The sequence below is a fragment of the Rhamphochromis sp. 'chilingali' genome, assembly GCF_963969265.1.
Source record: "Rhamphochromis sp. 'chilingali' genome assembly, chromosome: 6".
Classification (NCBI taxonomy): Eukaryota; Metazoa; Chordata; class Actinopteri; order Cichliformes; family Cichlidae; genus Rhamphochromis; species Rhamphochromis sp. 'chilingali'.
The window spans coordinates 39,622,280-39,637,848 of record NC_137933.1 but is presented as its reverse complement, the minus strand read 5'-3'; the positions used below and the strand labels follow the sequence as shown (position 1 = coordinate 39,637,848).

Below are 15,569 nucleotides of genomic sequence, written 5' to 3'. Positions count from 1 at the left end.
CTGACTCACTTTTCCTCTGTTTCAAGAGAACATCAGTCTGGGGAGACTTTAGAGAGTCTGAAAGATCATTCTGTATCTGAAGAGATACAAAATTTTGCATTCATTGTTGCTCCAACATGTTGGCGCTCTGCTGTCATCTAAATGTGTTTTCTGCTACTTCTCTTAAGGTGCTTCTGACTCTGAAAAAGCCAAAGGAACAGAAGGAGTCCCCTTTCCTGGTCTTTCACGTCGCCCACATGGGCATTAACACAAAAGTCAGAAAATACGACATGAGTGCAGCAACATACATCCGAAAAATTGCCCTGAAGTGCCTCGAGTTCAAAGGTCAGAGCGTTACAGCACACCAGGGTTTACTGACACAAGTGTGTCTGTACTGGTTTCTTTGGTTGTGCATGTGCGGTCGAACATGTTGATGATGTGACAGCTTTGGTCTCTTCTGGTTTAGACTCAAGTGGGGAGCCGCTGTGCCTCATCAGCTCTTCAGTCGAGTCTGGAGCTGAACTGCTCAAAGTGGAGTATTGTAAGGTGAGGTCACCATGTGATTACCTGTTCATGCACGGGAGGTGGAGGCGAGAACTACGTGTGGGGTCGACGGTTTGAGATTCAGCAGTTTTTAATCAGCCTGTTTGTTTCATCAGGCCGACCGTGCCGGACCAAACTTCTCCACCGTCTACAAAAACACCGAGCAGCTGATCAATGTGAGTCATAGTTCATCACCTGCAGATCAGTACAGCATCATCTCTGCACATCTCATGGTCGTGTTGAAGGAAATGCAAGCTTGGCTTTAGCCCTGTTTGCACAGATCTAGTGTTACCAGGTGGATTTGTCTGATTTAGAAATCATTTTCACACTGCATCACCCAAGTTTTACTCAAATTTACAACACAGACACAAAAAATGCTCCACGTCACGTCATCCTGTTCTGATAGATTTGAGCCTGTTCTTTCTATGAACGTCTCTCTACGCTGTGTAACAACAAAACCTGTATTTGTGACGAGAGGTAGAACAGGGGAAAAGTAACTTAATAAAATACCAGTGATGAACGTGGCACCACGGGACTAAGATCTGTCACACATCCCAGGTGTTGCACATTTTTGAGAACCACTAAAATGCATCAGCTTTCCTCTTGGGTCGTAGGTGACTTTCACCTCACTCGACGTCATGCTTCACACCGAAGCTCTGCTGTCAGCCATTAACTTCCTGTCGACGGCATTGTCATCTGGCGGCGGCGTTCCGTCTCCAGAGAAAGAAGTCCGACCAAAGACGGAGGATAAGACGGTTTCTGCGAAGTCCAGTCAGTACCACACACACCCACACACACAATGTGCGTCTGACTTAAAACTCAGCGTCATGTGTTATTTTTCTCCTGCAGCTGCCCTGGTGTCACCTGTAGACTCTCAGGTCACAGACCTGAAGGTGGTCATGGATCTCGGGGCCTTCAACGTCCTAGTGTGCGACCAGTTGTGCAACATGGCCGACATCAAGATCCAAGGTACTGAATCGGAGCTGAATTTTGTTTTCTGTGAGTTTTCACTACCAAACCTGATGTAACACGCCTGCTGTGTACCTCAGGTATTAATGGCTCGCTGCTGATGCAAGGACCTCAGACTCATATATCAGGCGGCATGCGAGACTTCATTGTTCTAAACGTTGATCCCAAAAGCTTCCACAAGAAGGTCAGTAAGTTGTCTTATATAAGAATGCTTCACTCCATTGTGTCAAAACTGATAACGTCTTCAGACCCTGATACCCCGGGACTGCTTTAGATCGTCCTGCCCTCTTGTGTTTGTGTTCTTGTGTGAGCTAACGGTTTCCCTCCGACTATGCTTCAGGCCATCTCCATCGTGGGTAACGAGGTGTTCAGCTTCAGCGTGAGTCTGACCCCTAACGCCACAGAGGGCGCGGGCTACGCCGACACCTCCAAAACTGACGGCAAAGTGAAGTTAAACGTGGGCTGCATCCAGGTGGTTTACCTGCACAGGTTCTTCATGTCCCTGCTGGTGAGTCACACGTGATGATTGAAAGTTAGTTTGTAGAACTGTTTTTAGTTTGACCCGAGCAGCTAAACCTGCACTGGTTTGTTATTTGTGTTCCCTCCTCCCAGTTTGATTTGTTTTTCTTTCTCAGTATTAATGTTGTGAGTTTTCTTTTATTCTTTTTAATTTTTGCCAATGAGAAGAAATGCAAAAAGAAACCTGGATCCAGTGGTTTTTAAAACACCTAAGAGTGCATGAAATAGTCACTACTGGACTGAAGAAAACTGTCTTTTTTTTTTTTTTTTTTTTTTTTTTTTTTTCTTGCAGAATTTCACCAACAACTTCCAGACCGCTAAAGAAGCTCTGAGCGCCGCGACGGCTCAGGCAGCGGAGAAGGCCGCGTCCAGCGTACGTGACTTCGCCCAGAAGAGCTTCCGTCTGTCCATGGACATCAACCTTAAGGCCCCAGTCATCATCATACCACAGTCCTCCACCTCCAACAACGCTCTGGAGGTGGACCTGGGTCTGATTACTGTTGGGAACAGCTTCTCTCTGCTGGATGTCACAGGATGTCCGCTGCCAGCCGTCATCGACAATATGGACGTCCAGCTGACGAAGGTGAAACTCTCCAGGTCAGTGAAACAAAGCCTCACAGACTTGATCCACAGTCAGAAATGTTAATGGTGTTGATTAAGATTTTACAAAGTGAAATGAAAGAACCTGAAGACTGAAATCCTTAATGTCAGTAATGATGTTCTTAGAATAGGACCTTAAAGGAAGTCTCAGGAGCGTAAAAAGATGCAACTGGACTTCTTTAAGTCTGTTTCACCAAGAAGCTTCTTCAGTTTTTAAAAGTTTTAAAGCTGCAGGAAACCTCTTGGATAAGACGCGAGAGGTTTCAATGTCTTTTTAAGCTCCTAAGACTACCGTGACCTTTAATGACTGAGAACCTCCACAGACGTGCAGGAAGGAAGACCCAATCTGGCCACCTGAATCTTGGCGCCTCTCCTTTGTGTTAAAACAGTGAAATTTGCTGGTCAATCTGAGAAAAAGGATGAAACTGCATGTGCAAGTAGTCAGATCAGGAATTCCAAGGATATTGTGGTCATGCTTGAAAAAAAGGTGCAGAAGCAGAAAGCTTTGAAGGGGAAGCTTTTGTTTTTATATGCAGACTTTGATTCGTTTCTCCTGTAAGCACATTGAGTCTTTCCTGTTGTGGCCCAGGACCTGCTTAGAGCCTGACTCAAACCAACCTAGCAGAGAGCTGCTTGAACCGGTCAACCTGCACCTGAACATCAAGAGAAACCTGGCAGCTTCCTGGTACAAGAAGATGGCTGCTGTGGAGATCGATGGAGATCTGAAACCCATGAAGGTAGGAGGAAGAGGAAGTTAACATGTATGCTTGTTACATTATTAAACTTGTAACCAAAAATCTTTCCCAGATTACAAGACGATATAAAAACAGAGTAGCTGTACAGTATGGTTGGTGTTTTAAGACGTATGTAATAATCTTCCTCAATAGAATAAAATGTGTCAGAAATTCCACTAATGATTTTATTCTTGTTTTTACAACCAGTCGACAAGTAAACCACCAAAGGTACAGTTTCCCCTGAGGACAGGCCTCTCTGTAGAGTTATATTGTTGCTGGTCTCGTCTTTTACTTGGAAGCTGGATGCAGTTTGTTTGTTGTGGTCTGTAGTCTGCGTAGACACCTCCAATAAGGACGCAGGTTTAGGCTAGGCTAGCAGCCTTTAGCCGTAGCCTCATTCTAGTCACAGCTGTAGACAGACTGAGTAGTGACTGATGCGTCTGTGCAGGTGAAGCTCAGTCAAGACGACCTGAAGGTGGTGCTCAGGATCCTGATGGAGAATCTGGGAGAGGCTGGAAGCCCGGAGCCCGCCGCAGCCCGGCAGGAGACCAGTCTGCAGGTCCGAGCAGCTGGAGCCACCCCGACAGGTCCGATTGAGTTTATGTTCAGATCTTCACTCATCCAGAGTTGAACCCTGATATTTGTCTGGTTTCTGTGTCTGACTGATGACATGGTAAATGGACTGATTCTTATATAGCGCTTCTCTACTCTCCCGGAGTACTCAAAGCGCTGACATGTATCTGATATAAGATAGACCAGGATTATTTTGAACCCTAAATCAAGCTAGGCTGCTCGAAAGTCCAAGAATAAAAATATTGTTAATGAGTGTAATAGATCCACTTTAAGCTTTCTTGCCGTTTTGTTGATGTGATCTTTGTCCTGATTGCTCAGGTGGTTCTGGAAAGATGACTGTGAGCCACAGTGAAGAGGACGATGAAACTTTGGAGACTGTCAAGTTTAACTTCAACATCGAGTCTCTTGGTCTGGTTCTGTACCTCGACCCCAAACAGGTCAGTTAGAAACAACAAGGACGTGAAAAGAAACTGATATCTGGGGGACGCTATTCGTCCAGTGGTTGGAGTAAGCAAGTAAGTGTTAGTTATTCTTCCTGACTGTTGTCCCTGTTCCCAGTCCTCAGATCTCCAGAACCAGCAGGACCTCAGACTGGGAGAATTTGCCCTACACTTGCTAAAAACTTCAGGGAAGATCCTAAATAATGGCAGCATGGAGGTGAGCACGGTGCTGACTGCCTGCACACTGGACGACCTGAGGACCGGCATGGAGAGGGTCACCTCGCGGTAAGTCAAATGATCTCTGCTTTCTGTCTGTCTGACTGTTTTGTTGATGACGTGATCAATCACTGATGGAGTTCTTCATCAAATAGTCTGTAGTTGTTTTTCAGAGAAGAAGAAGAAACAGTCAGATCACACTGCACAGTGAATATGATCCATATGGAAAGCAGTTTAGTTTTTTGCTACCAAAGTGGTTTAGATGAGAGTTTTCGGTCAGTGATCACACATTGTGTTAACTTGCTGCAGGATGGTGAGGCAGAGAGACGAAGAGAGCTCTGGGGTCACGATCGACGTGACGTACCGGCAGAGCGCAGCAGAACGGGAGGTGGTGGCCATTCTGCAGAAGCTCTATCTCTGTGCAAGCGTGGAGTTTCTGATGGCCGTCGGAGATTTCTTCCTGCAGGCTCTGCCGCAGAGTTCGGCTCCGCCCGCCACCTCTGCACCGAGCGACAGACTGCAGCTGAGACAGACCACTGAACCACGAGCCGACCCCAAGACTGGTAAGATCGGGACACCAGACCCCAACCGGAGAGGCGGGGGGGATTGAGTATATCTACTGTATAAAACTGTAAAATTGATGTTTCCAAGTATTCAGAGCTTCTCAGTCAAGCTAAAGACGACCATTCAGAATCACAAAGCGAGAACGGAAACAAAAAAAGAAAAACCATCACAAGACTGTTTTCTCTCTGCAGCCTCCACAGTGAAGACTCGACTTCGAGCAGTGGTGGTGGACCCAGAGGTGGTGTTCGTGGCCAACCTGATGAAGGCCGACGCCCCAGCTCTCGTGGCCTCATTTCAGTGCGACTTCACGCTACAGGCCGAGGAGGACGGCACACAGAACATGAGAGCCAGCCTGAGGGAGCTGAAGGTCCTCGCCTGCCCCTTCATCCAAAACAAAGAGGACAAGGCTGTCACCACCGTAAGAGTGTGCTTGTTTTTTGCAGTCTGTAGATTCTTCAGAGAGAACCTTTCACTCACTGTTATATCAGTTCTGCTTTGTGTTTTTTGATATGTCAGACACATTTAAACCCATAGCGTTTTGGGTAGTAAACGACTGGGAGTAAAACCATTTTTACTGCATTACCCTTAAAAATATGAGTCGGGTAACAGATTAACTGAAAAAGTGTCTTACTGTAGGGGAAGAAAATGTGATGTGTTAGTGGTCTTGTAAGTAATGAGAGATGAACAAACGTGATTAAAGGTATCAGTCTGGCTCTATCCAAAAGGTACTGAGACCTTGTTCGGTCACCTTGGAAACCAAAGCTCACCCCAATCAGCCACTGAGGGGCTCCGTGACAGTGGAGGAAATCATAATTAAGGTATTTATTTATGGATTTAGAAATCACACTGACAGATGTTGGAGACTCTGTGTTGCTTCTCTGGACTCGCGGTGATTTCCCAACTGTCAGTGAACTCATCACCAGTGTGTCTTTCATCTGCAGATTTCACCGTTCATCCTCAACACAGTGACAACGATAACAGCCGCCATGACGGCAAAGCAGAAGGATCAACAGTGCGAGGCATCGAAGCCCGATGTCAGTGACCTGTGGTCGGTCATGAACATCTACAACTGTAACTACTGGTTCCTGGGAGTGGACCAGGCCACCGAGGTCACCGAGAGCTTCAGAGAACCGGACGGACGAAATGAAGGGGAGAGCTTTGGCGTCGAAGTCAAGGTACCACAGCGTCCTCGCAGAACATTCATTGTAAAACTTTAAAGAAGGTTTGCTTCTTTTTGACGAGCTGTTGTTGGCCCTCAGGTTGTACAGGTGACTCTGGAGTCCGGTTTGGGTCATCGAACAGTCCCTCTGCTGCTGGCCGAGTCCTCCTTCAATGGTTCAGCCAAAAACTGGTCTTCGCTGCCACAGCTGAGAGCTGATATGACGCTTGAAGTAAGAACTCAACCTGGATTCAGACCTGATCCTGAAACTCGTGTCATATATTCAAGGCTCCTAACTTTAGTTTGGTTTTTTTTTTCCTAACTTTAGTTTTAGCTGAGGAGTATTTAAGAACATTATTCATGTGTTCATCCTACCACCGAAGGTGTTGACGCCACTGGAAGGGATAGGCTGATATATTCCAGAAAGACAAAAATCTCTCTGACAGCTGAGTTATCGCAGCTGCTGTGCTCAGTGAAAAAAAACCAAGTGTGTCATCTGTTCCCAGGTGAATTACTTTAATGAGACCCACGCGGTGTGGGAGCCTCTGCTGGAACGAGTCGACGGCGGCAGACGAAGGTGGAACCTGGAGTTCGAGGTAAAGCTGCTAGCAGCGAAGCTTGCTCTTAATGAACTTTGTGTGATTATTATGACAGCTACACAATGTCCCACTCCAGTGAATGTCCCACAGCAAAGCAATTCCCTGAAGTGTTTTGTCTGTGAATAGTTTTATGTCAAAGACATTTTTGTGTTCCTCATATAAAACATCCAAGTGGCTCATTTCCAACCCCCCCCCCCCCCCCCCCCCCACCCTTTCTTTTTCTTTTTTCTTTTTTTTTCTTGGAATAGACAGACCTTAATATTACAGGTGTAAGAGTTTAACGGCACGTCTGTAATCTGCCATTTAAAGGTGGAATGAGGCTGATGAACTTAGTGATGCTGTTTTTGCTCCTGCAGATGAAGAACAACCCAATCCATGACAAAAGCCCTGTTCACGGAGATGACTTCATATTCCTTCCTGAACCTCGCACTGTCGTTAACATCTGCTCCAAAGACACCATGAATGTCACCATCTCCAAGTGCTGCCTCAACGTTTTCCAAAACCTCGCCAAGGTACAGAACAGCTTCAGTTTGTGTCTGACTGATGCTATAATATCACTTCTAATTGACTTTTTGAAAAAGTGTTAATTCGTTGAATCACTGAGTGCCCTTTTCCTTTGCTGTGTTTTGATCAGGCGTTCTCGGAGGGAACGACTTCCACCTTTGATTACTCTCTGAAGGAGAAGGCGCCATTCACTATTAGAAACTCTCTGGGAATTCCCTTCATTGTGGAGCACAGTGCTAACTTGAGACTGGTGGGATCTGCGGGGCAGGGAAAGCTCCACGAGTTGCCGGTGGATCAGAACATGGAACTGGAGCACTCAATGTTCGAACCAACATCCAGAGGCAAACTTTCAGCTCTCCAGCGGCAAGAGAGCTGCCTGTTCAACCTCACCATCGGTCAGACGTTCCCACTCGTTCTCTGTTGGTGCTGCGCGTTGTCTTATGCTAAGCTTGCGATTGGAGATGTGTTATTTCTCTCCCCATACAGTGCCCTCAGGATACAGCGAGATCGCCAACATCCCTGTGGATAAACCGGGTCGACGCCTCTACAACATCCGCGGCCCGAATCTGCAGGAGGCCATATCTGTGCTGTTGCAGATTGACGCCAACGAAGGCAACAAGGTCATCACGGTTCGCTCGCCGCTGCAGGTCTGAACCACAGACGCTCTAAATAAAGCCGATATTGTGATTAGAAAAGCAGGACAGGTTTATTTAGAGGCAACTTTTGTTTGTGTTTTTAGATAAAGAATCACTTCTCAGTGCCATTCACCATCCTCAAGTACTCTCCACAAACCAGAGCTCTGCAGGTTATTGGACAGGCCGAACCCAAGACGGAGTTTCATGTCACCTTAGAAACTTACAGGTAGAATCACACCACCTTCTTCAGGTGTCCGAGAGACTGTTTGTTAGTATAGTCATAGTCTTTGTGGATTTGATGATTGTCTCAATAAAAGACATCCTCTGCTGCTCTGAACATCTACAAATTAGGGTTTGCCAACATGGGCGAGCTTCTGGTTGCAGATCCTTTTTTCCAAACTGAATTTGTGACACTTTAAGTGCAATCTTGTCCCTGAAACTCTCTGGGTGCTGTTGTGAGTTCCTGTGGATCTGAGCAGCTCCAGGTGCCTCGTCATAACTTCCAGAGGTGGTGAGAGTCTTTACTTCCTCTTTCCTCCAGATCTCAGCTGTTTTTGCAGCCAGCAGGAGAGCTGACAGGTCAGTACGCGCCATCTTCCACCTGCATATCCTGGAAGGAGCAGGTGCACTGTAGCTCAGAGGTGGGGTCGATGCTTCAGTGTCCCGCATCCGAAAGCAGCCTGCTGCCGCTCATGGTCAGCACTTTGGCCGTCCCCGATGACCTGCGACACATCACCAGCTGTGGAGAGGAGGACTGGGACCCCGCCTATGTCATCCATCTCCATCCTATGGCTACCCTACGCAACCTGCTGCCATACACCATTCGCTACATGATGGAGGTAACCCTAACAGCTCCATCAAGGTTTAGCAATGCAATAATAAAGAGTCTTTGCAGATATTCACATCTGTTTGTTAGAAATGTTTTATTATTTTATAAGCCAATGAAAACTAACCTGATCTAAAATAACCTGATCGGACCTGATGTGTTGCATCCCCAGAGCTCAGTAGACAGCTGCGAGCTCCGTGAAGGCAGCACGTCAGACCTCCTGAACGCTCGTGTCTCAGGCGAGATCGTGTCGCTGGTGCTGATGAGGTATCAAGGACGCGACTGGCACGGACACATTCGGATTGAAAAGGAAATGCCCGAGTTCCTGGTCATATGTCTCACCTGCGACTCGGACATAAACATGACTGTGGACATTAACGTCCATGCGACGAGGACGGCGAGCCGCCGCCTGCTGCTGTCGCTCTTCAGTCCGTACTGGATCATCAACAAAACGTCTCGAGTGCTCCAGTACAAAGCCGAGGACATCTCCGTCAAGCACCCGGCCGACTACAGAGACATCATCCTGTTCTCCTTCAAGAAGAAAAACATGTTCAGCAAGTGCAAGGTGAGAAACACCTGGACACACATGTCCAGCCTTTCTTCTTTAGACTTTAAACAAGTCGTTCAAAGTTTTCACAGTCCGAGCCTGTATGCTTTATAAGCTTCCAGGTACGTTTTTTTTATTCCTGTATATTTAGATCTGGTCAGACCTCTATTTTCTGATCACTGCTTCCTTTTTAACTCTTTTATTTTTTTTATTTTTTTTTTGACGATAAAAACAAAGCCAGACATTTTCTGTAACATGTAAAATGTTTATTTATTGCACATTGATGTTTTGTATCAGCTCCAGCTTTGCGTCTCCACCAGTTCCTGGTCTGACGGGTTCTCTCTGGACACAGTGGGAAGTTATGGCTGCGTTCGCTGTCCCGCCAACCACATGGACTTCTTGGTAACTCTTTTTCTCTTTTAATCAAACTGTTTAACCTGTTTTGTCTTTCTGAGGATTAGACCAGGCTGGTTGTGGAGCTTTTGAATGTGTCACATTCTTCTCCTGGGTTGATTAAAATGATCATCAGCTGTGAGCTGATCTAGTTTCATGCTTCTTGTCTCTGTGTGCAGGTGGGTGTTAGTATTCAGATGAGCAGTTTTAAACTAACCAGGATCGTCACCATGAGTCCTTTCTACACTCTGGTCAACAAGTCGTCTTATGAACTAGAAGTGGGAGAAGTCAGCAGCCAAACCAAGTGGCACTACATCTCTTCCACCGAGGTGAATGAATTTCTAGTTTTAGAACAGACAGGCTGTAGGGACCTGTCTTCCTTATTGTCACTACCAAACTCCTTATGTTATTATAATTCTCATAATTCGATTGTTGTGGCGCAGTGTCTCCCTCTGTGGCCGGAGAATGGCTCGGGAAAGTTGTGTGTCCGTGTTGTCGGGTCTGAATCCACCTCCCAATCCTTCTTCTTCAATAAACAGGACAACGGCACCCTGCTAAAAATGGAAATGGTTAGTGTGCATTAGACCAGACACATCGGACGAACTCTCACAGTTTAGTACATTTTGGAGATTTTTAAATGCGTGTATGTTTCAGTGCGGTGGGATCATCGTGGACGTCAACCTCTCCGATCACTCCACCGTCATCAGCTTCAGTGATTATTATGAAGGAGCAGCTCCTGCCCTGCTGGTTAACCACACGCCCTGGGCTACCATCAGCTATAAACAGAGGTCAGAGGTCAACACACTACTACATATATGTTATTTTATAGCCTATCAGAGTTTAAAAACTGTAACTTTTTCATCTGACACGGTTCACTCTGTCTTAACTTCTGCATTCTTGGAGGTGCTCCAGGTTTTTGGCCACAAAAAAAGCTCTTAAAGGCTTTTTTTGCCTGTTTTCTGTGTTTCTGGTTGTCACTCCATGTCAGTTCCCTGACAAATTTGTATTTCAGTTAATTTTCTCTTTGTGAAACACCTTGGTGGAAACCCAGCTACTTGCCATTTCTTTTCAGCGGCTCATCCGTCTTTCATGCGTTGAAACCCAGCGAGACTCGACGGTTTGCGTGGGACGACCCAACAGGAGTCCGCATGCTTCGTTGGGAATGCCGGGATCATTCAGGAGAGCTGGATCTGCTGAAGGTCAGACTCACACACAATCTCGTATCTGCATTTTTTTTGTAAGAAGACACTGTTGTGTGTCATGGTGAGACAATTCTGGAGGTCGAGCTTTGTTTAGTCGCTATTGAGGTTTGATGAAACGCATATCAAAAGATTTCCCACAGAAAACAGCAGAAACTCTCTGATTAATTAATAGTGGAAGGGCCAGATATTACTATGCCTTTGTGTCTTTGTAACAGCTGAACCTCATCCTCTGAAAAATAATTTTTCAGTTTGTTGTGACCGAAGAAATCTAATGTAACAAACCTGAAAATGTCAAGGACCAAAAATTGGAACCCTGAGGAACCAGAAAAACCATTTATTTCAGCCACTGCTGTTGTACTGAGAAAAATGATCAATTACTTTATATAAAAGATTAGTGTAGATTTATGATCTAAACAATGAGTTTGTATTTTCTAATTAGTTTATTTCATTTTAGCTTTTTGTTTTTAATTCAGTCTAGTTTAGTTGATTTTCAGATTGGGTTTCTCGTTCCAGTTTAGTTTTTATTGTTTGAAAATGTTTAGTTGTAGTTTCGTTTTTATTAGTTTCAGTGTTGTTGTTGTTCTTGTTGTTGTAATTATGATTGTTTGGAGAACACACGTCAGAGCCAAGACAGACATCCAGAATCTCAATACATCAATCCTTCATCAGGCAAATAAATTTTTCGGCAAACAACTAAAAACGTAATAGAAGCTCAAACTAGGAAAAAAATAATATTTTTATTTTAATTTGCCAAGTTCGCAAAATCATTTCTTGGTTTAAATTTTTTTAAAGTCTAGTTTTTAATTTAATTTTATGTAACCAAAATGTTTTGTTTTTCGTTTACATTTAGTTGCTTTTACAACCTTAATTATTAATTAATTATTACCTTGATTTTCTGGCCATCAGGAGGCAACCACTCTGGCTACAAGACATCTGATTGTAGAGAAGTCTGGGGAACTGAGGCTTCTTTTACTGATGTAGATCCCCTCTGTACACATATTCCTGATGACTTTTAGCGTCTCCGTTGCTATTTTCACATCCTATTGAATATCTTTAGTTATGGTACTATTACAGTCAAACTGGAGGATATAGCAATAACAATATGCTCCTTGTGTTTGCTTCCCACAAACTTCATGAAACCCAGAATACAAACACATCAGTTTCTTTACAGTCTGTCTGTGTTCATTTAGGATGATTTTGGTCAGTTTTCCTACGACAGCCAGTCTCAGATCCACTGGGCTTCCTTCCTGGACGGACGCCAGCGGGTGCTGATATTTACTGAGGACGTTGGAGTGGTGACAAAGGCTCGTCAGGCTGAGGAGCTTGAACAGTCCGATCAGGAAGTAAAAGTTTTGTTGCAAAACCTTGGATTGTCGCTGATCAACAACAGCAAGCGGCAGGAGATCGCGTACATTGGCATCACCAGGTAAACACTATCACATTACCAGAGCAGTTTACAGCAAAGCAAGGTCACATTTCCAGGCTTCGTCTACAGTGTGAGATTAGCTATTTGCTTTCTTGACTAACACATTTTTATCTTAAAATCAGTCTGTGTTCTCATAAAGAAGAGATTGTAAATGGACTCTTCTTCCTTAAAAATGGGCTAGATGAGTGCCATCTCATTTAGGTCCAGAGGAGCAAAATGCAACCAAGATATGCAGAAAAAATCTTCTACTTTTTTGTTTTGGTTTTATTCACAATGTAACAGCTGCAAGTTTCCTGCTATTTATCCAGATCTGGGTGACAGAGAAAGCATGCCCAGACCTCCCTCTCCACAGCCTCCTCCAGCTGTTCTGAGGGGATAATGAAGCGTTACTGAGTCCTTAGAGAGGCGTAATAACTCCAGCGTGTCCCGGGTCTGTCCCAGGGTCACCTCCCAGCTGGATATGCCTGGACACACCTCACCTTGGAGGCATCCAGGAGGCCTGCTAGTCAGCTGCCTGAACCACCTCCAGCTGACTAAAGTAGCACTGTTGGTGAAGAAATAGCTACTTTTAGCCTCTCCTAAATAACTGAGCTCCTCGCCCATTGGGAGGAAGCTGAATTCTGCTGCCTGTTCTCGTCAGCTTCTGCTTTCTGTGACCAGTTACAGCTTATGAACATAGGTGAGAGTAGGAATAACAAGCAGGACTAGCCAGTATATTTTTATCTACACTTTTAGGTTCAGCTCTCTTTTTACCGCTGCACCTTAGAGCTGTTTATATAGGGTTTAAATTATTTGCAGATGTTAAACGGTGGATTGCTCCCTCTGGACTGGGATAGCTGTTGACCCAAACACAGGAGTTCAGATATCCTTACAATCCTGGTAATAGGTGACAGGAAAGTGGAGCGTGAGATTGACAGATGGAGAAGGCCAGTAATGTGTCCATTGTACTGGACTGTTGTGGTGAAAAGAGAACTTCTTTATCAGTCAATATACATTCAACCCTCACCTGTGGTCAGGAGGTCTGGGTAGTGACTGAAAGAAGAAGGTTACAGATATGAGTGGGTGAAATGAGCTTCCCACATAGAGAGGCTGCACTTTAGAGGAGCTCTAAGTAGAGCTGCTGCTCCTGCACACGTCTGTTTGTGCAGACCAGCTCCCACTGGAGATGATCATACCCACTGAATCTTGCTTCCTAGCACACCGCTTGGAGCAACATCAACACATAATCACAAGCGTGTTACAGCATTACATGTGTGTTTGTATCACAGCTCAGGTGTTGTTTGGGAAATGAAGCCGAAGAATCGCTGGAAGCCGTTCAATAACAAGAACATCAGCCTGCTGGAGAAAGCCTACCAGAATCAGCTGAGTGGGAAGTCCGCCGGCGGCTGGATCAGACTGGAGAACCTGGAGGTGAGAGGTCAACGTGCACCTGAAACACGCCCACCCCCCAAAAAATACACACACAATTTAAATTTCAATTGTCCACTGAGCTGAGAGGGAAGCTGTGATGTCACTGGCTCTCAGGTGAACCTCAGTGGGGCCACCATGATGATGCGTCAGCCGTTTTCCTGCCAAGTGAGGAGGAACTTCCTGTCTGGGATCCAAGTGGAGTTCAAGCAGTCGGTGCATCAGCGCAGCTTGAGAGCTCAGCTGCACTGGCTGCAGGTAAACACTCACACACCACGATGCATACACACCTGCACAGAAATACACACTCTTGTATGACTGGCATCATTCTGTGTCCAGGTGGACAATCAGCTTCCAGGTGCCATCTTCCCCATCGTCTTCAATCCAGTTCTTCCTCCAAAGTCCATCGCTCTGGACACAGGTGGAGTCTTTTTATTAACTTCTTCATAGCTTCGATCAAACTCTTGATCTGACCGTTCTCACGGTGAGCCGAGCGTCTTTAACTCCGCTCTCTGTCTCCACAGAGCCAAAGCCCTTCATTGACGTGTCCATCATCACCAGGTTCAACCAGCACAGCAACGTCATGCAGTTCAAGTGAGTAAGAACCAGTTCACCTAAAGACCTGCAGGGTGTTTAAAACCACAACCCTGCTGAAGTCCAAATCCTTCGTGTGTGGAAAAAGCCACACTTACTTGTTTTTGAGAGGTAAGCACAGAGATGGGATTAAGGAAAAGATTGTCAGCTTGTCTTGAGCTTGTCTGTGTTCTCCAGGTATTTCATGGCTTTGGTCCAGGAGATGGCAGTAAAGATCGATCAGGGTTTCCTGGGAGCCATTTTGGCTCTGTTCACTCCTGCTGCAGACCCCCAGGCCGACAGCGAGAAGGTAGAGCTGCTTCTAACATGTGAAAAGTGCCAACATGAACCACACACAGAGGGTTCATGCGTTTGAGGTGTGTCTGTGTTTCAGTCTGGGCTGATAGAGCAAGATCTGCAGGGCCTGCAGGCCGAGCTGATGGAGGCGTCGCGGACTGACGCATCTGGTCTCAGCTACTTCGAATACTTCCACATCTCACCCATCAAGGTGAAGACGCACAGTCTGAGCTCTCCTTTTCACTTATATTTAAAAACGGCTTAAATCGTTAAGTCAACCAGATGAATGTTTGGATTCAAAATAAGCCCAGTGTCGTCACTGGGTCAAGGTTGTGTTTCCATCTTGGTGTTCGTGTGTTTGTTTCAGCTCCATCTCAGTCTGTCTCTGGGCTCCAGCGGTGATGACTTGGTTGAGGAGACGGAAGCCATTCAGTCTCTGAACCTGCTGCTGAAAAGCATCGGGGCCACGCTGACCGACGTCGACGACATCATCTTCAAGTGAGACTCTCGCCGCTGCTGCGGCGGCATTAGAGAGATGCGCTGAGGGCCGTAAAGTAGGGGACGGCTGTTTGCTGCGTCTGTCACAGTAAAACTTTCTGTTTGACATTCGTCATGTTTGTGTCCCACAGACTGGCCTTCTTCGAGGTGAAGCACCAGTTTTACAGTAAAGAGAAGCTGACGTGGGTGGCGGCTCGACACTATACTGAACAGGTAAAGTTACAGCCTCCATATATCTATCTATCTCTATCGATCTATCGATCGATCTATCGATCGATCGAGCTATCGATCGAGCTATCGATCGAGCTATCGATCTATATCGAGCTATCGATCTATATCGAGCTATCGATCGAGAGATCGAGAGAT

The 15,569-nt window shown here is 45.7% G+C and overlaps 1 protein-coding gene across 5 annotated transcripts in view; it reads left to right on the top strand.

Moving 5' to 3' along the window:
* The window catches only part of vps13c (vacuolar protein sorting 13 homolog C), a 52,875-nt gene that overhangs the window by 20,307 nt on the left and 16,999 nt on the right, over positions 1-15,569 (top strand). For all 5 annotated transcript variants that reach the window (XM_080885676.1, XM_080885679.1, XM_080885677.1 and 2 more), the window contains 38 exons: positions 168-324; positions 446-525; positions 639-698; positions 1,137-1,293; positions 1,372-1,491; positions 1,572-1,675; positions 1,832-1,999; positions 2,303-2,607; positions 3,200-3,347; positions 3,793-3,931; positions 4,236-4,354; positions 4,476-4,642; positions 4,883-5,136; positions 5,329-5,555; positions 5,863-5,955; positions 6,079-6,312; positions 6,397-6,528; positions 6,803-6,892; positions 7,252-7,407; positions 7,530-7,794; positions 7,886-8,046; positions 8,139-8,260; positions 8,576-8,873; positions 9,033-9,425; positions 9,705-9,809; positions 9,980-10,129; positions 10,244-10,369; positions 10,455-10,588; positions 10,873-10,999; positions 12,193-12,428; positions 13,697-13,838; positions 13,953-14,093; positions 14,175-14,256; positions 14,360-14,429; positions 14,607-14,718; positions 14,803-14,916; positions 15,073-15,203; positions 15,335-15,416. In XM_080885676.1, the coding sequence (XP_080741802.1) occupies positions 168-324; positions 446-525; positions 639-698; positions 1,137-1,293; positions 1,372-1,491; positions 1,572-1,675; positions 1,832-1,999; positions 2,303-2,607; positions 3,200-3,347; positions 3,793-3,931; positions 4,236-4,354; positions 4,476-4,642; positions 4,883-5,136; positions 5,329-5,555; positions 5,863-5,955; positions 6,079-6,312; positions 6,397-6,528; positions 6,803-6,892; positions 7,252-7,407; positions 7,530-7,794; positions 7,886-8,046; positions 8,139-8,260; positions 8,576-8,873; positions 9,033-9,425; positions 9,705-9,809; positions 9,980-10,129; positions 10,244-10,369; positions 10,455-10,588; positions 10,873-10,999; positions 12,193-12,428; positions 13,697-13,838; positions 13,953-14,093; positions 14,175-14,256; positions 14,360-14,429; positions 14,607-14,718; positions 14,803-14,916; positions 15,073-15,203; positions 15,335-15,416 (5,901 nt within the window). The remainder of the gene's footprint in view (positions 1-167; positions 325-445; positions 526-638; positions 699-1,136; positions 1,294-1,371; positions 1,492-1,571; positions 1,676-1,831; positions 2,000-2,302; positions 2,608-3,199; positions 3,348-3,792; positions 3,932-4,235; positions 4,355-4,475; positions 4,643-4,882; positions 5,137-5,328; positions 5,556-5,862; positions 5,956-6,078; positions 6,313-6,396; positions 6,529-6,802; positions 6,893-7,251; positions 7,408-7,529; positions 7,795-7,885; positions 8,047-8,138; positions 8,261-8,575; positions 8,874-9,032; positions 9,426-9,704; positions 9,810-9,979; positions 10,130-10,243; positions 10,370-10,454; positions 10,589-10,872; positions 11,000-12,192; positions 12,429-13,696; positions 13,839-13,952; positions 14,094-14,174; positions 14,257-14,359; positions 14,430-14,606; positions 14,719-14,802; positions 14,917-15,072; positions 15,204-15,334; positions 15,417-15,569) is intronic.